A 23698-nucleotide genomic window follows, 5' to 3' on the forward strand; every position below is an offset into this window, starting at 1 on the left:
TACCCCTTAAACAGAAGAAGGAAGAGAGATGTAATTGTGGGAATCTAATCTATTAAGGCATTAATGTGTGATCCATTGGATGCCAAATAAATGATTAACTAGCATCCAACTAGCCTACATGTGAAGGCACTCCACACCTGTGGTTCGCTCTAAATAGAGCACCAAGTGCTGCTGTGCTTTTATTTGCTTCTCAAAGGATTTAAGGCTATAACCAAAAACATTATGGGTGAACACACTTCAACATCTGATAATTAAGGCAGGCTGGAATTCTTACATGTTTTGGTTACTGGCAAATGTTTACTGCTTGAAATGATCAGAGAGCTGGTTTAACTGTGGTGGATTTGTGAATTTACTGTGACTTTTTTTGTTCATTATTGGTGGTGTTTTGTCATATATAGCATATTGTGAATTGTGACCTAACATACAGCAGGCTAATTGATGTTGCTCAAATACATAAAGAGTCCTATCTGTAAAAGTGCTTTTTTTTGTTTTCAAATGGTGGATAAAAATCACATAAATTCATACATCTCTGAACATGACCAAAGAAATTCCAGGTGTAAATAGCCCACAGTATATCTGGAACTGGGTAGTCTCAGAGCACGATTTTTTTGTCTCAGTGTAGACCTAGAACAATAATTTAAAAAAAAAAATTAAATGGAAATTCTATGTTGTAACTAATATGCAACTCCATGTCTTTTGTCAGTGAAATCTGCTACCAGACTGAGAACATTCCTCAGATAGGTAACACAAATGGCTTGTAAAGGTTAAGCAATAGTGTTCTGTATTGTAATAACTTTAACTACACAGGAGGGGGCGCTAAAAAGCTGATGATATGGTAGCATAACATAAGACGTTCACATGTAGGCTAAATGAGGGTTTATTTATTTGTTTCCCTCTCTCTTTGAGACACTTGACCAAATGGTAAAATACAAAGAACAACTTCTGGCTCTATTTCGGTGCTGTAGTTAACGTTTTGATCACTTATCAAACAGGAAATGCTCTGCAGACCAGACCGTCTCATTTCGGAGACCTCTCGGTTCAGCCCATAGACTATGGTTCAGCCTCAGACAGATACATGTTCAGCCTCCGTGGGCTTCGAAGGCTGCAGCCCCTGGATGGGGAATAGCTAGAGTGTATCCTTTATGAATTACATCCGGGTCCTTTAATGCAATTGCATCATTGGTAGACTTGCGGAAGAGACAGGCAAACAGGCTTCTGGGAACATTTACTGAGACATTCTTGAACTACGTCTTTGCTGAGTGACAGACCGTCTTTTTGTCGTTAGTAGGCCTAGTAGTTATCTGTAGCCTCATTTTTAATTAAGCTGACACGTTTATGAAGCGCACAGCAGTTCCGTGATATCTAGATGACCCACAGGATTCTATCTAGGACGGGAACAAATAGTGTCGCATTACAATTACAAAACACGCTACCTCTGAGTATTAAAAACAAGCATACATAGGATGATGCACACCATGGATATAGGCTTGACGGATGTGCATTATGAAATATACACACTGTTCATTACCGCATCCTGCCTGGGACGTGACATCCAGCATGCGCCGCGGCCACAGACCCACCCGATCTCATTAGTATGTACGCACGTAACGTCTACAGATGGGCTGTCTTTAAATACCGCGAGACACCCTTTTGCAGCACCACTTCTGCGGAAAAGCTGCAAACAGGAGGAGCAAACACTCCAGCTCGTGTTTCCGACTGTTTAACTGAAGCCTAAAGGTAAGATACTCCGGCCGACTAAAATATTATATTATTATATTATTATTACACATTCAGGCTTGTCCGGAAACTATCCTTTATTTTGAGTCATTGCTGGTACGTTGATTTAAGGGGGGGACCCATAGACTGTTAATATTTACAGTCTTTTGCAACCTGATGCGCATTTTAAGAGGATACGGAGAGGGGCGTGTCGCTAGAGTCAATATCGATAGTGTTGATTGGTTGTGAATGAAGCTGGTACCAACTACAGTTTTTGACGATGGAAATACAAGAGAGCATGTTACCCTTTTAGGTATTCTTTACACTTGCATTGCTCCGTTGCCGTGGGAAATTCCGCCGGATGCGTATGTCCGTTATCTTCCGCTTTCTTTATGTTGGAATTTTAAACTCTGGTGGATTTATGAGGACTATGGTTGACTGCTACTCAGATCTCTGCATGGTAAATTGAAATCAAGCTGTTCAATCGGAGTTTTCTCTCGAACGACTATTTTACAGGGGCTCCGTGCCCACGCGAAGCAGACATTTTGACTTGTCATAGTAGGAAAAGCACAGCTGAAATTGATAACAACGATGGCTCAATTCCATCAAGTGTCCCAGTAAACTATTTCAGTGAGTCAGCATGCACAATACCAGGGCCTCTCCTAGTGGAATGCAGCCATCATTAATGGTTTTGAATACACCTGTGCTTTTCCTACTATGACATGTCAACATGTCTGCTGTGAAAAGGGTCTATAGGCCTACAATATAGGAAATGTCCAATTATGATAACAGCCATAAAATGCAGGTGGCTCAAATCGGTACTATCGTTGCATCAGATGGTTTTTGTAATATAGCCTGCGTGTTACACAAGCGGTCGGATGCCCCCTGCTGCTGACCACCATCCATCCACACAGCAGTCGTGGCCATTAATGACCTGGTACAGGAAATGCACTGCATTCATATGCTGGCCCATTGGGAAGCAGATGGTGCTGCAGATATGTTATCACTGGTCGTCACAGATGTGCATGAATTTCACTTTTATGCTTAAGTATTTAAAATATTGATCTACCATAACAATTTGTGTGCTTACATTTTCTGATTAATCAAACTAATGCCATACTTGGCACAGTGTTGTGAGTATTTGTCAGTTACAGCCTGTTGGCAGCTACAGTAGATTGTCTGACTACATTCTATGACTGCACAGTGAAAACTAAATGTTTCCTTTTTTTCCTGCTGGTAAAATGACTCCAGCATATAAAGGGAAATAATTGATGTTTTGTATAATCACATGGAATTCATGAGTAGATAAACAAGATGTGAAAGACTCAGTAAAGCTCCACTGATCAAATTAAGTAAATGTCATAATCGACAGGAAAATATGATAATACAAGCACGCGTAAAGCAGTTTTAGTTGTCTAGTTTTGTGTAACAGCTACTTATTTTAAATCCCAGAAATGTACATAATCCAAAGCTTGACACAAAGCATCCATCTCCCTCTGTTTTTCCAACTATATCACATTAAGTTCTTTCAGTTACTAATAATCCTTCTTGTAACCCTCATTCAGTCATGCTACAGTAGTAAATTGGCTGGTTTGTACAGCACATTTCAACAGTAAAGAAAGTCTGGCCAGTATTAAACATGTACAGTAAGAAGTTAACAACGGGTCCTCTTGTAAAGTGAAAACCAGGCTCACCTCAGGGTCAGGTCCTGGTATGTATTAAGCTTTCAGCTCACCTCTGAGTGAGAGATAATTGGATGAGAGGATTTTGACTGTCCCAATTGCCATATCCTACTATAGTGTGCAAGCTCACCATGGAGAGGTCTTAAATATCCTCTCAAGGAAGGTATTACAGTGTATTAATCCTGTCAGAAACTCCACTACGTGCTTGACTCCACATCACAGAGAACCAGGCTAGTCATGCTGATGATGTAAACGCCTACAAGTGTGAGCACTCTGCCGTGCCTGGCCAACCAGGAAACAAGTAGTAGTGTGTGACGTCAGCTTGGGAAGGTTCACTACTGCACGAGACAGGCTGCAGTACTTTTCCAGGCAGTGGTTGCCATGGAGACCCAGAGTGGCGCTGTAAAGCAAGAACTACTGTCCGCAAACCATTTATGGAAGTAAATGTGAGGCAAGAGTGGTAGACTTGAGTAGAGTATGAAACTGGAACTTGTGGTTGTTCAGAGGTCATGTTTTGGGGTTTGTGAAAAGGTCACACTTCCAATTCTGTGACTGAGGTAAAAAAGGGAAATCCAAGTTTGACTCAGTCATTGTCGGATGAGAGAGCAGTCACGTACGCCCTTGTGTGGGCCTATTGGTAACAAAGCATTCAAACTGTCACATACATTATTCAGCACTACTTTACTGCCTCTCTGTTTCCACCCTCACCTTCCCTCTATTTACCTGCTTGCCTACTTTTCCCTAAAACCTCCTTTACTTTCCACAGATGTCCACCAAGGAGAAGCTGATCGGCCATGTGATGAAGGAGGAGCCTGTTGGCAGCAGGAACAAGGTGACGGTGGTGGGTGTCGGCATGGTGGGCATGGCCTCTGCCATCAGCGTCCTGCTCAAGGTGAGACAGAGAGGTGTGAAGAGAGAGAGCTGAGGGATGTGTGTGTGGTTTTGTGTGTATCAGTAAAGAGCTTTTGAAATGAGCAAAGAGAAAGTAGATAGAATGACAGGTCGAAGGGTAAATCAGCGATAGTACAGTTGTTATTACATTACGGAGTACAAAACGAAAGTGAACTCATGGGTGGGATAAGGCACTTAAAGCAACACCAAGGCATTTTTCCTCTTTGGTCCCCCTACAGGTTGGAAGCGGAATTGTCCATTACCATTACATTACCATTACCATTATTCTGATGTCTCATTCGAACTACAGATCCGCTACCTGATCTGGCAAACTTGCATAGTGCGGTTATAGCCGTTCACCCTGTTAAGAGTTGATCAACCACTGAAACAATTTTGGAAACATTATTTATAAGGTACAAAAGAAACTTTGGTGTTGCTTTTAAGATAAGCCCTTGGAAAGTACAAACTTGGATAACCTTTAGAAACCTAAAAGTAAGTATGTATATACAGGAATGCGTATGTAAATCCATAAGAGTAACTACTATTCATTACGAGTGGAATAATAAGGATTTGCAAAATTGTCTCTGAACTGAGAAACCTCCAAGGGCTGCAGTCAGACAGGCTTTGAAGGTGTGCTGACTAGCGAAATCATCTTCTGTGAAGCTTGGTAGGAATAAAAATCAGTATGTGACCTTATTATACAAACCTGGACAGGAAACCTTGCATTTCCCTTATATTGTCCTGTTCTATTCACAACAAGTTAGCTGAATCTGTGCCAGCTGAGGAACAACAGAGGCTAAGAGAAACTAGGTCACAGGTCTTAACAACTAACAATGCGGCCGAAACAATCAAGGCAGAGATGATAGATATACCTGGTAATAACGGAGTTCAGCACTTTGAGTAAGCCTCACTGTAGCTTTATCCATGTAATGTAAGATGCACTATATAAACTGCGTAGTGAATGACTTGTTGTATGTATATGATCAGGACTTGTGTGATGAGCTGGCCCTGGTTGATGTGATGGAGGACAAGTTGAAGGGTGAGGCCATGGACCTGCAGCACGGATCCCTCTTCCTCAAGACACACAAGATCGTGGCAGACAAAGGTGAGAATGCAACAAAATAACTAACTACAGCCTTTTTGTCTCTCGAAGAATTAGTTTTTATTCTGGTATGTCACTTGACCCTTGGTGAAACTATTATTCTGTAGCTCCATCAGAACACCTCTCCTTTTGTCAATTTGTCAGACTACAGTGTGACAGCCAACTCCAAAGTGGTGGTGGTGACAGCCGGTGCCCGCCAGCAGGAGGGCGAGAGCCGTCTTAACCTGGTGCAGCGCAACGTCAACATCTTCAAGTTCATCATCCCGAACATCGTCAAGTACAGCCCCAACTGCATCCTGATGGTGGTTTCCAACCCAGGTTAGACAGACGGGGGCGTGAATTAGTGAGGGGAGGAGGGAAATGTGAGGAGAGAAGGTGTGGTGTGAGGCTTAAAATAGGGATGAAAGATTGAAATGATTGTTAAAGAGTTGTCCGGTTTACCTTTCCAGTGGACATCCTGACCTATGTGGCCTGGAAGCTGAGTGGTTTCCCCCGTCACCGCGTCATTGGCTCTGGCACCAACCTGGACTCTGCCCGTTTTCGCCACCTCATGGGAGAGAAACTCCACCTCCATCCTTCCAGCTGCCACGGCTGGATCATCGGAGAGCACGGAGACTCCAGTGGTATGCAGCTCTGACTAAAAATAAATTCTCAATCTGATTGTGTGTGTAGAATGTGTAGTCACGATTAACTAATATATCACTGTCTGTCTGTTTCTCCTAGTGCCTGTGTGGAGCGGTGTGAATGTTGCTGGAGTTTCTCTGCAGGGCCTCAACCCACAGATGGGCTCTGAGGGTGACAGTGAGAACTGGAAGGCTGTTCATAAGATGGTGGTTGATGGGTGAGTACGAATTATTTTTCCAGTAAGCTGAAGAAAGAAGTACCCTGCAAACCACATTTTCTCTCACACGCTCGATTTATTCTGCAAAGCACTCGGCCATGTGCATTGTTGGGGATTTCCTCTCCTCTGTCCCCCCACCCCCCTTTTTGGGACAATGTGTCTGACACAAATATTGCTATTACTTGCATATCCCAGTGCATTCGTTAAATTGGAATTACATTGATCCTAAGTAAGAGCCAAATAAGACGATAAGATGACGTCAAATAAGTTTAATGTATGTTTAATCAGTCAAGCATCGGAGTTTCAATGCACAGATCTGTGGGATCACAAAGCACGCAGAGACTCGGTTTCCCTAGCAACAGACAAAAATCCGGAGCCGGGCCACGTATCTCTAGGCTGTCAGACCTTGTGAGCCCCGTTCTATACTTCCCCTCATCTCTTATACTTTTTTTCTTGGACCCCCTCTTTTTTTTTTTTCTTTTCCAGCACAGGGACTGTTATCGGTTACACTTTACTTGAAGGTATCTACATAAGAGTGACATGACGCTGTCATGAATGTGCCATAAACACTATAAACAAGTCATAAACGTTTATGACATAACGCTTCTGTCATTAAGTGTCATTCGGTTTTTGTCATGACAAGTTAGGGTTAATGTGTTAACATTAACCCTATCTCTTATGTAGATACCTTCAAGTAAAGTGTTACCCTGTTATCTTCACACAACGCACGCCAGGGTCGAGGCCACTGTGCTGTGTCTCGTCCTCATTCTGCTCCCGTTTCACTTGTTGTTATTATTACTCAATCTACTTTGCTCGAGGCCACTGTGACCCTAACTATCTTATAGTTATGGCTTAAGCTAAATAAGCATACACCAAAACACACTTGGTCTCTTATGGAAACATTTTTACATTCTTATTTTATTTATCTGCAAATAGTAAGAACATTATTCTACAGCATACAGGCCATCTGTTCAGCACTGAGGTGGAAGCCATACATATTATGTCTTATTGAAACAGACAATTAGGGGTTTCATGGCAAACTTGAATCCAGTAGAGCTGACCAGCCCTGGTTAGGAATTTGATCAGGGCTGTGGGCCAAAAGGCAAGCAGAGGCAGTTACACAGTACTCACTAGAGCCTGACAGCCAGTATAAACACAAAAGGTATTCTGCTCCCTGGAACAGGATACTGTTCAGTAGTGCCCATGGCCTCACTTGCGCTCCCAGGTTTGCATTAATGAAACACCAGACAGTATTAAATCCTAATCCAAGAAAGGTTCACCCTACATTCTCAACTTTAAATGACCTATCCATGTTGACTAGTCAGCATTGCTATTTTTGTTACTTAACACCTGATGTTATATTTTGTAATATGGAGTTATGTCATTACTTTGAAAGTTAAGTGATGCAACAGTTTGCCCTGTAAACGTTGATAGTGTACCATTATTTCACTGTCAGCCAACATGACTTATCTCGCAACAGCTAGGTGTTAGGGGGGTCAACCATGTACAACACAATAGTTGATTTATCAAAGATGTGTGCAAAGGTTTCAGGTATTAAATAAAATATAAAAGACAGAGACAGGGGGGGCGGGATGTACACAATGGATGACTTGTTCTCTGGCCTTATTTTTTTATGCTTGACAAAGGAGACATCATTGTTTGTTCATGTTTCTCTTCCGCATTATTGTGAAGACATACTTACCCAACTGTACTGTACAAATCCAGACGTAGTAATGGATTTGAGTTTATGGTGCACTACCTTGATCATCAAGTTCAGTCAGCTAACTTGCATGGACCAGATTTATTTATTTGCCACTCTCCATACACACACATCAAGGTCAGCACAGCAGAGGCTGGGGAATGTCAATTATAAACGTCCCCATCAAAACCGCATTAGATACTGAACAAACATGCAAGCGTCAATCCATTTTGTGCTTCTCTCGTGGGGAGAAACAGCTGAATTCTCAGCTTGAAAACATTAGGGAAGAAGATGGATGAGGGCTATTAGAGGGAAATGACAAAGTGGGAGCAAACACTGTCCCAAATGCCAAAGCATACTGAACGTTCTGTTTTCTTCAGTACAGGAGACCTGCTGTTCTCGCTTTTAATTTGTTTTCGTATTATGTGTGTGCACTGCAGGGCCTATGAGGTTATCAAGCTGAAGGGCTACACTTCCTGGGCCATTGGTATGTCCGTGGCTGACCTGGTGGAAAGCATCATTAAGAACCTGCACAAAGTGCACCCTGTGTCCACACTGGTCCAGGTGAGGAGATTGGGAGCAAGCCATACATTTAGCTGTTTGGCAGATCCTACGTGATGAAATTCATTGTATTGATTAGTTCACACAAACACACTGTACATTCTTCATATATTCTGAAATGGCCCACAACCCCTGAACCTTGCGTTGCTCCCTTCCTCTTACAGGGCATGCATGGAGTGAAGGATGAGGTCTTCCTGAGCATCCCTTGTGTCCTGGGCAACAGCGGCCTGACAGATGTGATTCACATGACCCTGAAGCCTGACGAAGAGAAGCAGCTGGTGAAGAGCGCTGAGACCCTGTGGGGCGTACAGAAGGAGCTCACCCTGTGAAGAGCACTCCTCTGAATTCTCCTATACACTCTGAAACCACACTCAACAGTGCGGTTGACTCCCTCCTCCTGTACCTCCCCATGGCAACAGGCGAAAGAAACCTCTGAATATCTATAAAGGCCAAGTGTTTGTAGCTAAACCAGTGGAAGCTAGATTTTAACTTCAGATATTCACACATTGGTGTCATTTTCCTTTGCTGCCCCCCTCCCATCCTCTTCACTCCATGACTGAATTCCCTTAACCCCAAATTCATCCCTGTAAGCCTTTGAGCTCAGCCTGTGTTGGAGCTAGAGTGTTATCTATTTGTTGTCCTGTCTACACAAGAAAAGTAAGGCCTTTGCATATTGAGTGTATACATTCTATGTACTGTATGTTACTGTGCAATGTTGCTGCTTCTTCAGTACACTCGTTGTTCGTAGTTCGTATTTATTCTGTGACTGTTGCCAGTTTTCTTTTTTTTTTTTTTTTTTTACACTTGGTAATCTCTGTTTATTTTCTATTTGGAGTATAATGGAGACATTCCATTCCCTATGAGGAAGGCTTCCTATCCACCTACAGTCATAATAACCCTGCTGCATATATCACTGGGACAATATCCTGTGATACCAAAGTACCTTATCATTTGAGAAAAGCAATGCTACATGTACTTGTTGGCATTGAAGCCATTATAAACACTCCTAACCACAAGTGCACCGACAGGAAAAACTATTTAAAAGTCAAGGGGTAAAGAACTGGCAAGTAGCAACACAGGTTTGATCTGAGAGAATTAAAAGGGGTTGCCAACAAAGTGACTTGGTATAATTTAACTCAGTAAAGAGATAACAGAGAACCAATGGGAAATAGTCAGCTACAATCATGACCTAGGGTCAGGTTATGAATCGTAACAGAAGGTAATAATCTTGAATTCAATCAAAGAGTTTTGTATTTATTCTACTCCAACTGACTCTGGAGAAAAGGACATCAAGAGAAAAACTATAGTATTGTTTATAACTGCTAATACTGTTAAGACCTATTTATGTATTAATGTTACGACCTTAGATATGGTATATTAGTCACCTGACTCACTGAAGAACTGTACCTGTCATGGCAGCTGGATATGGATTTTTATTTGCCGTAACATCGATTAAATCTGCCAGGATGATACAAGTGTGTCCTTTGTTTCTTCCTGCGTTTGTCATCAAAACTAGTATTAGGCAGTTTGTATGTTTACAAGGCAGCTGACCCAGCCACTCTCGGTGCACAGCTATTGGTCAACACACAAGGCAGATTAAAGGTTTTTATACAGGAGAAAATCAAAATGCGGTTCTGAGCTTCTATGTGACATTGTTAACATACTGCTAAATACTGCTACACCTGCTGAGAAATTAGTACATAAAACAGTATTTTAAGAAGGCTTACTATGCGTTTGATCAGTAAGAACTAACCAGTGGATTCTAAAATACTGTTAATTACAACTACAGTTGTGTTCAGAATAATAGCAGTGTGTTTAAAAAAAGTGAATAATGCTCAAAATCCTTAGAATAGCTTTTAATTTCATAATATCATTGCATTGGGAACACTGCACATTCAATTCCAAATCAAAACATGACCAAAATTGATCAAGTTTGTGTTATACCTTTACAGAAAGTGAAGAAAAAGGAATATTAGGCTGTTCAAAAAAAGAATTCTTTACAAACTCAAACATTTACTGTATAAACTGAAAAATGCCTCAAGGGTTTGCTTTACTTTGAATAACTGCACTAATATTTAGTTGCATAACCATTATTTCTGAGAACTGCCTCAGAAACCGCATTTTTGATGTCACCCCACAAGTTTTCTATGGGATTGAGGTCTGGGGATTGGGCTGGCCACTCCATAACATCAACTTGTTCATCTGGAACCAAGACTTTGCTCGCTTACGTGTGTTTTGGGTCATTGTCTTGTTGAAAGACCCATTTCAAAGGCATTTCCTCTTCAGCATAAGACAACATGACCTCTTCAAGTATTTTTATGTATTGAAACTGATCCATGATCCCTGGTATGCGATAAATAGGCCCAACACCACAGTATGACAAACATCCCCATAACATGATTTTTGCACCACCATGCTTTACTGTCTTCACAGTGTACTGTGGCTTGAATTCAGTGCATGGGGGGTCGTCGGACAAACTGTCTGCGGCCCCTAGACCCAAAAAGAACAATTTTGCTCTCATCAGTCCACAGAATGTTGCCCCATTTCTCCTTTGGCCAGTCAATGTGTCCTTTGGCAAATTTCAACCTATTCAGTACATGTCTTTTTTTTCAGCAATGGGACTTTGCGGGGGCTTCTAGCTGATAGCTTTGCTTCACATAGCCTTCTTCTGATCGGAACAGTACTCACAGGTAACTTTTAAGTCTTCTTTGATTTTCCTGGAGCTGATCATTGGTTGAGCCTTTGCCATTTTGGCTATTCTTCGATCCATTCAAATGGTAGTTGGCTTTGGATGCCATTTGAATTTGAATTTGTTGGTTTTCTATGACTCTACAATACTTACTAGTAAATTATTTGCCATGTAGAAATATCACTTCTACCAAAAAATTTGATTTATGAGGTTAGTGATGTTGGACTGCTATTATTTTGAACAGAACTGTAGTTCACAAATGTTCTAAGTACCTCCTGTGGTCTGGGTTAGTCCAATAGGTGTGTGTGACAGAGAAAACACTATCAGATGCCACTTTGCTGTGATTAATAACCCATCAAACTATTATTAAAACTATAAAGTGAAATAATATTGATCAATGAAATGATCACAAAGAGATGAACCATTAAATCAGATGTCTTTTATTTGTACTGATTTACATAAATCTACAGATATAAAAGAACAGGTGGTCTATGGTTGAAAGAAAAAAATAACAGCAGATATTCTTTCATACAATTCAAAGTGCATTTAGTAAAAGGCTAATGTAAATGAGACCTATTTGCAAACTTTACATAAGTTAACTTTTTGATTAGTACAATATGTTTTTATTTTTTTGTACCCCCCCCTCCACAGATTTATTCACAACGTTTTCCTCATGTTTACTGAAAACTTAAACCTCTCAGCAGGACTGAGAGTAAGTGGACAGCACAAGGAAAAAAAGTAAAGGAAGAAAATACAAATTTCCTTTGTAATACCTTAGAATAAAGTATGTCATCCACCTTAAACAGAAACGACCACTGTACATGATTGATTGGTTAATGCAGTCAGACTGGAGGGCAGACATGAGCAGCTGACACAACCCTTGTGTCAAGAGACACAGGGAAACGGGAAACAAATAGAATAGTTAGGTCAAGTGGCAGGGGAGCTCAAAACGTTAGCCCATTAAAAGACTCAAACAAGACAATGAAGAAACCCAGTTCATGTCCATCATCACCTCTACTGTATGAAAAGTGATCCCTTTGACTCCATGGCTACTGAACATGAACCCAGAACTCATACAGCATTAAATCCTGAGGCTCAACCCCCCTGTCCTTCCAGAAATGACAGCCTGGGTATTTATATCAGAGGCAAACCTTTTCATTATGAGGGGAGTGGACGTATGGGGCTCTCTACAAAGCCCCTCTTGACTAGCGCCTCACAATTTGTGCTTACTAGCCAAATGACTTTGTCTGGCAAAGGGGCTGCGGCCAGAACCTGTGGGCTACCCTGCAGACCAAACGTACTGTATACAGGTCGACACATTAACTCACTGTACGCCAACCCAGCTACACCGCAAACACTAAACAGGCTCCCAGGTCTCCCAGGTGTGTTAAGCATGTTTTTGTGTCAACTGCAGTACCTGGTTCACAATGTAGTTGAAATGGTTTTTATTTAATATTGGCGCACACAAGTAATGGTGTCATGTCTTGCAAATGGGTTATGGCTGTTAATGCATAATGATCTCAAAGACTTTTTTTGGTCAGATCAAAATACAAATGATGTCCTACGAGAACTGTGGCCACATAGGACAATCCAGTTTTTCATAAATGTTGCATTTTTAATCGTTCTCGGTTGTTGCTGTTCAGATTTCTGTCTCACAAGAACAGACTGTATAGAGATTTAAAAAAAAAAAAAAAAAGATGACAGCTACAAGAGGACATTAAAAAGGTTATAAAACAGAGGAGGAAGAAGAGAGAGTGAGAGAGCATGAAGATATGAAGATCAAGGTTTCCTGGTAGTCAACGTGGGTTAGTAGAGGTCACTAAGGCCAGCAGTCTTGCGGGCTTTCTGCATGAGGGCACGAAGCTGGAACTGCTTCCTGGACAGAAGGCGTACATGCTGTAACAAAAAAACAGTACCAGTCATTGAGGGTTCAATTGTGTGTGGGTCTGTTTCTCTTAAGGAGTATCTACACAGGAGGTGTTTCAGCCAAGTTTTGAGTTGTCCGTCTCACTCACGGAACAGATAAGCTTCTATTTTTATCATTACACAACTATCTACACAGGCTGCATAATGCCTCACAGTTTTCTCGTGCTGTATGTGTGTAAAACTGCAACCCAAAGCATATTCTTTACCCTTCAAGTCAGATTGTGTGTTGTTGGGACCTGAACGTTGCCAAAAAGCGTGCAAACTACACTCAATGCTGTGTCTGAATGGATCCTGTGTAGACACAGACCGAAGACTGACGCTGCTGCTCTGCTAACAGCTTTCACTGTGCAGGCTGAGCAGACATCATGTTATGCATTAGTTGTAGTTGTGTTGACGTGTTCACCTTGAGAAAAACCTCCAGGTCTATGACGCCCCTGCGGAGGGCCTCTCCCAGGTAGAAGATGGTGTCCTCAATTGCATTTTCTTCAGCATATAGGTTCAGGATCTGTTTGTACAGCGGAGCTGTGGGCACGATGACGTCGTCAATGTCATTGTTCTCTGACTGGTTCTCCATCTTCTCCAAGGCCTCACTCAGCTCCTCATCCTTTCTCTTCAGCAGCTCGATATTCCTGTCAACCTCAGACTAGTAGAAACATAATAATTGCAACCATATCATTTGTGGTATTACAGAAAGAAAAGCAGTATAAGAGGGAACAACAACAACAAAAAAAAACATCATTATATAACATTAAAAAAAGTGGAGGATCTCTCACCACTTCCTGGTCCAGCCTTGAGACCATCTCCTCCAGTTTCTGATGTCCTTTCTTCAGGTCCTCCTCTGTTCGCTTCAGGGCGTCCAGCTCCGCCTGAGCTCTGTCCATCTCCTCCTTCATTCTCCAGCGAAGCTTGTCACTCACAGCTGAGATCAGAGATGCGCGGATGGTGTCCTCGCCAATGGTGCCATCTCTGCTTGGGCCTTAAGAGGAAAAGGTTTAGAGGTGACGTGAGACCGTGAACAGACGTAACAGAAAATAACTTTCAAAAAAATATACTATATTCTACCCTGAACAAGGTACAAGGTTTTGTAGTAGCTGTGTAGCGTTACACCCCTAGTTCTCACCATAGAAATAAATGGCACACAGCAGTGCTCGGTTTTCATGTCCAACAGGAAAACGGAAGTAGAAAGACATTAGATGCTCATTCATTTAGGTTACAGCTTGACTGATATCCAAAATGACCAAAGTGTCAGAGTGCCCCTGCACAGTAGGTTGTTGTGAAAACTCAAGTAGGATGCTAATGGTACATTTGAACAATTTTATGTTCAGTTACTGGAAATATTGAAGACCCTTGTACACTGTAATAATGCAATCCAAAAGAACATCCCAGCAGTAAACACTACCTTTGTAAAATTTATGGCTGTAGTCTATGGTGGGGATTGTGTAACAGTGACAGGTTTTAATATAGTTTAATATTTTATTTTGTCATATTCATTTTATAGAAGCTCTGTTAGTGTTCACAAGGTGAGTATAATTGTATGCTTCAGGTTTTTCTAATATTTTGTTCCCACGTGTACGTACATAAGATGAGAATGACCAAAATGATAAAATATCAGATATTTCACTCACTAAAACACAAGCACAAACTAAAGCCTCAAAAGCTGACAAATACCAGATTATGTAGGTGTACATGCACTGATGGATGTCTTTAGTCAAGACCACCTTATGTGCAGTCTGGAGTCAGCACTCCAAATGTCAGAGTTGATACAGCTCTGAGATCCGAGTAGTCTACGGGCAAACCCATTTCTCTTTCCTTTACTAAATATAGGAGACAGCTAAAGCTCCTCCTGCATGCTGATCCTTGACCAGCATTTCAGTGCCGTGCCGCTAACTGAGGCTGGGGCCACAGATGGGGCCTCTGATTACAGGTCTGTCTTTGTGCGGAGTTACTGTTCCAATCCTAAGTATAGCACTGAGTCTGAGGTGTAGGGTGTGATGGCTTGAGGGGGTCTGTGCCTTTCCCTTCAGATCCATCCGACCCTTTGGCCTTTAATGCTCCCCACTCTAGTTACACGAACGACCTTTCACTGGCGGCTCAGCGCGCCACTGAAGTCGCAGAGGGCAAGAGAGTTTGAGTCAAAAGGTCAAGTGTCTTCATTCAGAGTTAACTAGTCATGGAAAGGAGGACACATATTGTTTTTTTTCAGAGGTATTGAATCCTTGTATTGTAATATTAAAGGGTAACTACCATTTTTTTTCAACCTGGACCCTATTTTCCTATGTGTTTGTGTCTAAGTGACTGATAGGATTAGAAATAACAATCTTTGACATTGGTCCAGTATTAAGCAGGATCGCTGCAGTCTGCAGCAGCGAAACAAGCTACAATATAAGTTAACAAGGCAATTGTCCAACTTGTATTTACCTTCACAAAAATGCTTGTTTTGCCACTGACAGGCTCAGATTAATATTCTAAGTGTCTGACAACATTATGGAAAGGATTTCTAAGGAGGTCGACCTTCCTGTTAAAGAGTAAGATCCTTTTTTTAAATATAAAAACATCCACGAAATTGCATTCACTAAACCCACCAGACTCCATGTAAATAAACAGTAATTTTAGCATCGTAAAATACACTTCATTCAAAGTCGACAGAAACAAAATAAAACTATGAAAAGCCGTTTTGGGTCATCTTTCCACTTTTCCAACCATTACAACTCTAGTTTTGGTTGAAATAAACACATAGTTTAACGATTTACACACGTGAAAATGTTGGCTTTATACACGCTGAAAGTATTGCTTTTTTAAATGGAGTCTGGTGGGTTTAGCGCTAGCGACTTCAGAGCTGTTTGTTTGAACAGAAAGGTCTCAAAGAGGTTTTAAAGGTCTATCTCTGAAGGGATCCTTTCCATAATGTTGTCAGACACTTAGAATATTAATCTGAGTCTGTCAGTGGTAAAAAGAGCACTTTTGTGAAGTTAAATACAAGTTGGACAATTGCCCTGTTAACTTACATTGTAGCTTGTTTCGCCGCTGCAGATTGACAGACAAAAGAAGAAATGTAAACGGAAAGTGGAGACAATAGCAGTTTCTGAGTCATTCTTGGTCATATTCATCTGTATCTTGCTGTACTTTGCTGCAGTTTGTAAAAACATTTGAAACCTGTGCTAATTTTAAACTTTAAAATGTACCCATGAGAAAGAGAAATAAAGCACCTGAGAGACTAAATGTGATACATACCCACTGTGGAAACTGGAGTCTGGTTGGGGTAGTGTGCAGGTCCAGCAGTGGCTGGGTAAGCATTGCCCCCTGGGTATTGGTATCCTGGGTAACCTCTGAAAATAAATAAATGGTGAAAAAACAGCTAATTCTTTGGATTTTCTAGTTGTTTTAAATTCAGAAATTGATCTTTAACGTTTAGCTATTAATGTAACTAAACCACGTGTACAGTGTTTCACTAATAAAAAGGCTTTCTTTGTGATATACTGCTGAACAAACCACAAAGATAAACATGCCAGGACAGGTTTGTTGGGAGATACAGCATATGTAAGTTAGCTGGGGGAGAGGTTTGAGAACTGCTTGACAAACATCTTACCCTGGGTTAGGATTTGGGCCGTAGGGTGAGACCACAGGCATGCCAGGCATATAGGAAGCTGAGGTAGAGAGAGTATGTGAAACAATTAGATCTGAGGACATACATGTGAAAATATTCTTTATCTCTTTCATTCTCACGAGGACACATTCACTCTCATTTTTCCTTGGTGTGCTGTAGTGGTACCTGAGCTCCATCTAGTGCTTGATAAATGCAACACTTAAACCATGATGTGATAATAGGGCACGTGCACCAATATACAGAATATATATTATATATATACAGAAATAATATAAACCTTGCACTGAGACGATATATTGAAGATGATTACTGACATTCTGATGTGAAACTAGCTAAATAACTGCCGCAATATGAAAATGTTCCCTGACATAATCCCACACATCATTGATTTTACAATGAGAAACTACTATGGGTACGTAATTAATCACAAAAAAACATTCACGCATGATATTAATGGAGAGGCGAAAGCGGTCGCGGTGCTGTTGACGTTACACTTCCTCTGAGACAAGCAGGCACAACAGTGGTTTCTATGCCCTGGTGACTGACTGACAGGCTGAGGTCGTAAGGCAAGGCAACTTTATTTCTACAGCACCTTTCAGCAACAAGGCAATTCAATTACATTCCTTTGCACTTAAGTTAGTTCTCCATTAGTTCAATGTTGACAACAGGGCAGTCACCAAGTTTGTTGTTAAAGGTTTGTGTCATTATGCAGTTTGCACTAAAAATTCTTTGTTGTTTACATTCCTTTGCATTTTAGTTAGTTCAATATTAGCCTGTACACAATGTCATTTGTTTATTTATTTATTATTCATAATATGTTCATGTTGTGGCAAAAAGGTTTCTCTTTTTTTGTTAATTTTGGCCAAGTTCGGATTGATACCAATCCTGAGTATCTGACTGGTGCACCCCTAGCCATGTTTTGGAAGCTGTAGTTTTTAGTAATTATGAATTTGATTGTTTTTTTTTTTACTCAGGTGTTTCTAACATCACTAACACCAAAATAATAAAAACACCTTTCAGTGTATAGAGAGGTGTGTACTATGTAAATACTTCTATTAGCAGCATATTTTGTATAAAAAACAGTCTGTGGATCATCTTGTTCATCTGACACTATTAGACAATGCCATGGCCACTTAGATTACCCTGCTTACAACAAAAAATGATGTCACTCACAGTTAGGAGGTCCAGCTGCTTGGAACGCTTGGTAGGGGGCTTGCGTGGTGGGGCGAGAAAACACAGGAGGCTCCTCTCCAAAAACCACAATCATCACCTGAATCAGACCATACAGGTCGGACTGAGGCTGAAAGACAGTCAGTGAAGGGCATGTTTTATTAAACAAGACCACAATTGCAGAATGCTATTTCAAATGATCAACAGGCAAGCCACTGTTCAAATATATTACTACAGCCACAGGTACCTTTGTGGCGCGCATGATTGCGCCATTTTGTGCTGACTGACTGGTAGTCATAAACATCAGACTATTCCAGGGATTACCCAAAGCGTTTGTATTGCTTATTTATCAATCAATGTTTTTACATTTTAAACATTCCACAGTCCTTGCCTAAATAAACAGGCAGTATAATTAAAAACATTGACTGAAGACCTCACACTTACATGCTTCCACTCATGTAGATAAGGCAGGTAGATCTTGCCATTGGCATCGATGTGCTTGCCAGTTTTGATCATCATGGCACTGGTAGGTTTGACAAAACATATGGGAGGGTTGTAGGGATATGTGTCCAGCAACCACAGACACACTGGGATGTTGTAGATATTGCCTACAGGAAACACATACTATGTTATAATGTGATTATATATTATGTTTTTAAGTCTCTCAACATTCTCATCACTTCACCATTTACACTTGACAACCTTTGTTATTTTCTGTATTCTGTTTTCAGGAACAATGAGGACCTCTACATGAAGTAAACAATTATGATGTACTGTACATCAAACAAATTTACATTTTACAGTCTACAAATATTCTGCAACCTTGTCTTGATATTTAAGCAAGGCAGCAATATAATCCCAATCCCAGAGTTGAGAAACTTTGGGTTTGGCCTGAAGCTCACTATACAATATTCTGTGATGCGTTCCATTTCCTGAATGTAATTTAATCCATGGTGCCAGAACAGTAGAACATCTGGCAGATCAAGGACATGGAGTAACACTATACAAGATACAGTTTGTTTGCAGATGCACATTCTTGTTCTAAAATTGTATGTGTTTTGGTTCAGGCGGATTCTCGCCTCAACTGACACAAAGAGGAATTTGCCCATTTGCTACTGACTCTACTTGATCCTACAGATGACAAGTTTGTTTTTAAAAAGTGCAGGATAAATAGAGCACGCTAGCGTGAGCTCACAAGAGAGAAAGAGTAGGTGAGCAAATAAGCAAAACTAAACAGAAAATGACACTGAACAGTCTATGCCCCAGTCTTTCAGATTCTACAAAGGAACAATGTGTAATAGCTTTTGTGTCTAATAAATAAACTGTTTTTTAGAGATCAAGGTAAGCATTTATTACCTCTGTAGCTCACTGGGACAGTTCCTGTTAAGCTCATCAGGTCTCTTGTGGAGCCATCATTAAACACTGAAATAGAAGAAGATCTCATGTCAACTAGCAAAACAACTTGGATATTTACCATCATACAATCAAACAATATATAAGAGACCAGACAGACAGTTAAAAAAAGTAGATCAGTATGATGTAATTTACCATAAGCATCCATAACCGGCTTCAAGTCCTTGTACTGGGAGATGACATTGGTTATCTCACGAACAGTCAGATCTCTGTATTTGTATTGCTGGACAACACAAGATGAAAGATGAGGGGAAAAAGGCATGTATGTATATTGAAAATTTAGACATAATTGCTGATACTTAGGTATACCACTCAGACAGAGCTGACACAACTAATAAGCTAAGTTATTTACTTAGGGTTAGTAATTTTGGCATAGCCCAGTTTGCAGTGGTTTACTTCCTGTCTGCTTGCAAAAAAAATAGTCCTTAAAAGCACAATGTGTGGTTAGAATGTAAAAAAACTATAGCCTTACCATCAAACTAAAAAGTATAAGTATATAGTAAAAGTACACACAATGCTTATATTTAACCTGTAAATCAAACTTAAATTACGAACTGAATTATCAATAAGCCTGTACTTATATGATCAAAAATATGTAATTGAGCCAGAAATTCTTCATTTTAGCATTAACAACATACATTATTAACACTTAATAAGTTACAAATAATATTTTCTTCATTAAGATAGCAACCGTCAAAAAATACTTTGCTGTACACCAGGTCATTAGTATGTGGGATCATTGTTCATTTTAACAGCCTTAAACACCACAAGGAATGATGGCTTAAAAACATGTTTATAGTTAGCATATTAGTGATGTTAGCTAGCTAGGTGGCTATGCTATATTGTAACACAAAGATTTGTACGACGAATCTTAAATCAACGATTCACAATAGCGATCCTTTATAACAAAAACAAATGTTTACGGTACTAAACTCTAAGGGAAACCGGGCCGTTTATTAAGCATTACAATTCCTGCTAATCTTAACCGAGAGTGTCATGTTTGGTATCGGTAACATTAGCTAACGTTGACGTGCTAACGTGCTACTGTTGGCCAGCAAGTGCCGCAACACTTACCTTCAGCATTTTCTTAAGGGCACCTTCGTTGACAACTGCCATGATTTTTGAGTTTTTGTTTTCACCGTTCTTATTAATGAGTTATTAAGTGAGCGAACGGCTGGCTTTTAAGCCCGCTAGACTGACAGCTAACACAGCTAGCAGGACTGAATGCTAGGCTAAAGTTAGCCCAGCCTCGGGCCCGACTACAATTAAGACAATAATGCAATGTCTATATGAAACCCTCTTGTCTAACACGGGTAATGTTATTGTATCTGTTGTCAACGCGCCACGATCCAACACATTAAGTAAGAATAGAAAAACAGTGAATTAATAGAACTCAAAAATGCCGAAAAACAAATATCCGATGGTCAACAAAAGGAATTTCCGTCATTCCACCTTACTGCTTCCGGTCCTCATGTGACGTCAACAGTAGAGTTCCCAAGGCGTGGTCCCCGTGAGTTTTCATTACTGTAGATATGTTATGGCAAAATCCAAAGTGTACTTAGTAATTATACATAATACATGTTTGACAATTCCTTTCAAAGTGTTTCCCACAATAATATGCACACATTTGTTCAATATTATTTACAATACCAGAATGAATCAGTAATTTTTCACAAGAGGTTCGGCTATGCCAATTAATAGTCTTATTTTTGACTGTATAGTCTCGAAGTCGTGATTAATTTAGATTTTAATTTATGCGTCCACTAAATCGCTACGAAATAAGTCTTTAATAAGCTTTTGCGGGCAGTAGCTTTGCAGCTTAACTGAAGAGTTGTCAGAATTTCTGTTCTATATTCTCTGTCAAAATTAAATAAACTACACTCTTCTATAATATTTCATGCTTTATTGGACTGCACCTGGCTGTGTGTGTGTTCTTCAAATGATTAACCTTTCTCTTCACTGGTCAAAAGTCCAAAATGTTTGTGGATAAGAACAACAAATGCCTTTGGGTGCAGTTATGTACAGTTTTATGAGCTGCTTGTAAAGCAATTTCAGTCGTTTAACACACAGGCATTCAAATACCAAATTAGTTTGTTATGTTCTTGTGAAAAACATATTTAAAAAAGAAAAAGTAGAAAAAAGAAGAAAAAAAGAATGCAACTCATTCACACCAAACACAGTCAATATGTTTTTTATCAGGTGCTGCTTTTATACAGAATCTTATTATTTGTCTGGGATTATTAATTAATTAAGTAGCAATAAAATAATTAATGGATACCATCTGACACTGTACACAGGATTAAACACTTCATCAACACACAAACAGTCAAACATTATTGTCAAATCCCACAAGAAAAACTAACAGTTGGTTTCATTTTCATGCTGGAAAGGCAGATCATCTTCTCTGGCTAAATGCAGATACAAACTCCCTTCTGCCTTCGAAAGCACCTCTGGTTGTCTGTTGAACTGTAGCCAACCTACAATAATATATTTTAATTTTAGAAGCATCCTTACCAGTCACAACAAAATTCATGAACATATTGACAGGGGGACAGTGTTTCCCGCCCTAGATGTACAAATGATGAACCTAGATTAACACTGAATCAGGAGTGGCTTGAATCTTGGATCTGTCTTATCAACATCAACTTGTATCTAGGGCATGGATGGTGTTGTTTTGAAAATACATGGAGGCTTGCGTCTGTCTTTATGAGTGTTACTTACAAGGGGCTTGTTCAGGCTCTGGATGAGGCTGCATGTACACAGGAGGGAATTCTCCAAACATGATAACCATCACCCGCAGTAGGGTCATTAGATCACATTCGCTCTGATAGGAGAAAGAAAAAGTCACACCAGTGTAACATGGCAGTTAAGCTCTAAACCACATCATTCTGTACATGTTAGTGCCAACAAACATCAGTAATAACCCTGATGCCATTGTCTATTTCTTTTTACATGCAGCCCTGTCAAAGAATACAATAATTCATTTCTTACATTCTTCCACTCCTCGAGGTATGGTAGTGTGACTTCACCATTGCTGGAGATAAACTTTCCACTGAGAACCATCATCTCACGTGTGGGTCTGACATAGCAGATGGGAGCAGTTTGGGGGTAGCTTTCCTCAATCCACAGGCATACCGGGATGTTGTAGGTCTCGTCTTGTATAAGAACAGAGGGAGAAGGTATTTTAGTATCATATTCTGAGAGATTATGAGTTTCATCTTTGTTTTCTTATTCAAATTGTTTAGAATCCACGTCAAAGTCAGCTTCTAAAAATAACGTAGCTGTTTATTAGGGTCAAAGAGTATAACATGCAAAGTCATTGTTACCTGCGAACATGACAGGAATGGTTCCAGTTAGACTCATCAAGTTTTTTGTGGTTCCATCATTATAAACTGTAAAAAATCAATATATTTATATAAATATTCTATATGTTATAAGTTCAGCAACAGATAGTTAGCTGTTATTTTGCTTCTTACCGTATCTATCCATCATGGGCACAAGGCTTTTGAAGTGATGCAAAGCAACATATATTTCATGGGCCACATGTTTGCGATGATATGTCTTCAAAATCAAAGGACACAAAAAAAGCACTGAAACAATATACATGGATTCTATACAATTTGTTGTTTAGGTTTAATTTAGAGAGAATTCATTCTTCTTTCAATTGATGATGATTATTCTTACCTTAGGGAGCATTTTCTTAATCATATCCTCATAGTGTGGCATGATAACTATTTATCCAAAAGAAAAATATCACTTTTTCTGTGAATCTTTTCGATCACCTACACTCACCAACCCTCAGCTTTCTGTCTGTCTCGGGTTTATGGATAACCGTCTTCTTTTATCTTTTATGACATTTGAAAGCCAGTGACAGAACAGTCCCACAATTATGCAAATCATCTGCCCTGAAAAGCAATAACTAGGCTACATGGTTGTTCAAGCCATGACAAAGGAATATAACAGTGACCGCATAAACCAATATATGTACATTATTATTAATAATGCTAATATATGACGGGTTTAGGAGCCATGCTTTGAACGTTGTTTGGATGTTGAAACTGTCTAATCTCTTGAATCAGGATCAGTAATAGGATTACAATAAATCATACAGATTTTGCCCCCTGCAACAGTATTTGTACATGTCTTGTGTTATCACTCTTTTACATCTATTCAGTACTTATAGTCATATTTGCAAAGTGCTACATTATAAATAATGCTTATATTATATAAGACCTGCAATGTCAAACCATGTATTCCAGTGGCAGCATATGGGTTAGCATACATAGTAAAATGAACATCAATACCAGCAGTAATAAAATGCAAAAAACAGTATTTCTAGCATACTTCCTTCTTCCTTTTCAGTTGCTTTTCAAATGCGCACGCACACACACACGACCCATTTTC

General features: G+C 40.0%; 3 protein-coding genes across 7 annotated transcripts; 1 reads left to right on the forward strand and 2 right to left on the reverse strand.

Annotated features, from left to right (window-relative positions):
* The first annotated feature begins 1582 nt into the window (after positions 1-1582).
* On the forward strand, positions 1583-9967 carry ldha (lactate dehydrogenase A4). Of its 3 annotated transcripts, XR_004897870.1 has the most exons (10): positions 1583-1737; positions 4165-4290; positions 5277-5394; positions 5536-5709; positions 5841-6014; positions 6115-6232; positions 8372-8495; positions 8657-8906; positions 8981-9018; positions 9063-9967. XR_004897870.1 is itself a non-coding variant. In XM_031283344.2 (8 exons), exons 2-8 carry the CDS (start codon positions 4165-4167, stop codon positions 8819-8821), a joined length of 999 nt encoding a protein of 332 aa, XP_031139204.1. In that variant the 5' UTR covers positions 1583-1737; the 3' UTR covers positions 8822-9967. The 3 variants fall into 3 exon arrangements, 1 of the variants encoding a protein (XP_031139204.1); XR_004897869.1 differs by having other exon boundaries at positions 8981-9967; XM_031283344.2 differs by having other exon boundaries at positions 8657-9967.
* A 1633-nt stretch (positions 9968-11600) lies between these two features.
* Positions 11601-20774, reverse strand: tsg101a (tumor susceptibility 101a). 2 transcript variants are annotated; one of them, XR_004897791.1, is made up of 11 exons: positions 20369-20774; positions 19430-19517; positions 19238-19303; positions 18326-18489; positions 17885-18011; positions 16694-16751; positions 16339-16433; positions 13881-14083; positions 13511-13750; positions 12479-13077; positions 11601-12440 (listed from the first exon to the last, which is right to left on the reverse strand). XR_004897791.1 is itself a non-coding variant. In XM_031283343.2 (10 exons), the coding sequence occupies exons 1-10, from the start codon at positions 20408-20410 to the stop codon at positions 12988-12990; spliced, it is 1173 nt and encodes a 390-aa protein (XP_031139203.1). In that variant the 5' UTR covers positions 20411-20774; the 3' UTR covers positions 11601-12987. The 2 variants fall into 2 exon arrangements, 1 of the variants encoding a protein (XP_031139203.1); XM_031283343.2 differs by having other exon boundaries at positions 11601-13077.
* A 408-nt stretch (positions 20775-21182) lies between these two features.
* zgc:123278 (uncharacterized protein LOC641569 homolog) lies at positions 21183-23121 on the reverse strand. 2 transcript variants are annotated; one of them, XM_031283346.2, is made up of 6 exons: positions 22979-23121; positions 22771-22855; positions 22621-22686; positions 22286-22449; positions 22016-22118; positions 21183-21771 (listed from the first exon to the last, which is right to left on the reverse strand). In XM_031283346.2, exons 1-6 carry the CDS (start codon positions 23018-23020, stop codon positions 21653-21655), a joined length of 579 nt encoding a protein of 192 aa, XP_031139206.1. In that variant the 5' UTR covers positions 23021-23121; the 3' UTR covers positions 21183-21652. The 2 variants fall into 2 exon arrangements, with proteins under 2 accessions (XP_031139206.1, XP_031139205.1); XM_031283345.2 differs by lacking the exon at positions 22979-23121 and having other exon boundaries at positions 22771-22968.
* Between the last annotated feature and the right edge of the window lie 577 nt (positions 23122-23698).

The sequence above is a fragment of the Sander lucioperca genome, chromosome 7 (assembly GCF_008315115.2).
Source record: "Sander lucioperca isolate FBNREF2018 chromosome 7, SLUC_FBN_1.2, whole genome shotgun sequence".
Taxonomy (NCBI): domain Eukaryota; kingdom Metazoa; phylum Chordata; class Actinopteri; order Perciformes; family Percidae; genus Sander; species Sander lucioperca.

Bases quoted from the DNA above. Each gene is read 5' to 3' on its own strand.
- ldha (XM_031283344.2), top strand. From the start codon at position 4,165: ATGTCCACCAAGGAGAAGCTGATCGGCCATGTGATGAAGGAGGAGCCT. The intron at 5,710-5,840 runs GTTAGACAGACG...TTACCTTTCCAG, and splicing joins GATGGTGGTTTCCAACCCAG to TGGACATCCTGACCTATGTG. The intron at 6,015-6,114 runs GTATGCAGCTCT...TGTTTCTCCTAG, and splicing joins AGAGCACGGAGACTCCAGTG to TGCCTGTGTGGAGCGGTGTG.
- tsg101a (XM_031283343.2), bottom strand. From the start codon at position 20,410: ATGGCAGTTGTCAACGAAGGTGCCCTTAAGAAAATGCTGAAG. The intron at 16,752-17,884 runs GTGAGTGACATC...TCTCTACCTCAG, and splicing joins AGCAGCTGGACCTCCTAACT to CTTCCTATATGCCTGGCATG. The intron at 13,751-13,880 runs GTGAGAGATCCT...TGTTTCTACTAG, and splicing joins CAAGGCTGGACCAGGAAGTG to TCTGAGGTTGACAGGAATAT.
- zgc:123278 (XM_031283345.2), bottom strand. From the start codon at position 22,900: ATGTATATTGTTTCAGTGCTTTTTTTGTGTCCTTTGATTTTGAAGACA. The intron at 22,450-22,620 runs GTAACAATGACT...TTCTTATACAAG, and splicing joins CATTCCTGTCATGTTCGCAG to ACGAGACCTACAACATCCCG. The intron at 22,119-22,285 runs GTAAGAAATGAA...TTCTCCTATCAG, and splicing joins ACCTCGAGGAGTGGAAGAAT to AGCGAATGTGATCTAATGAC.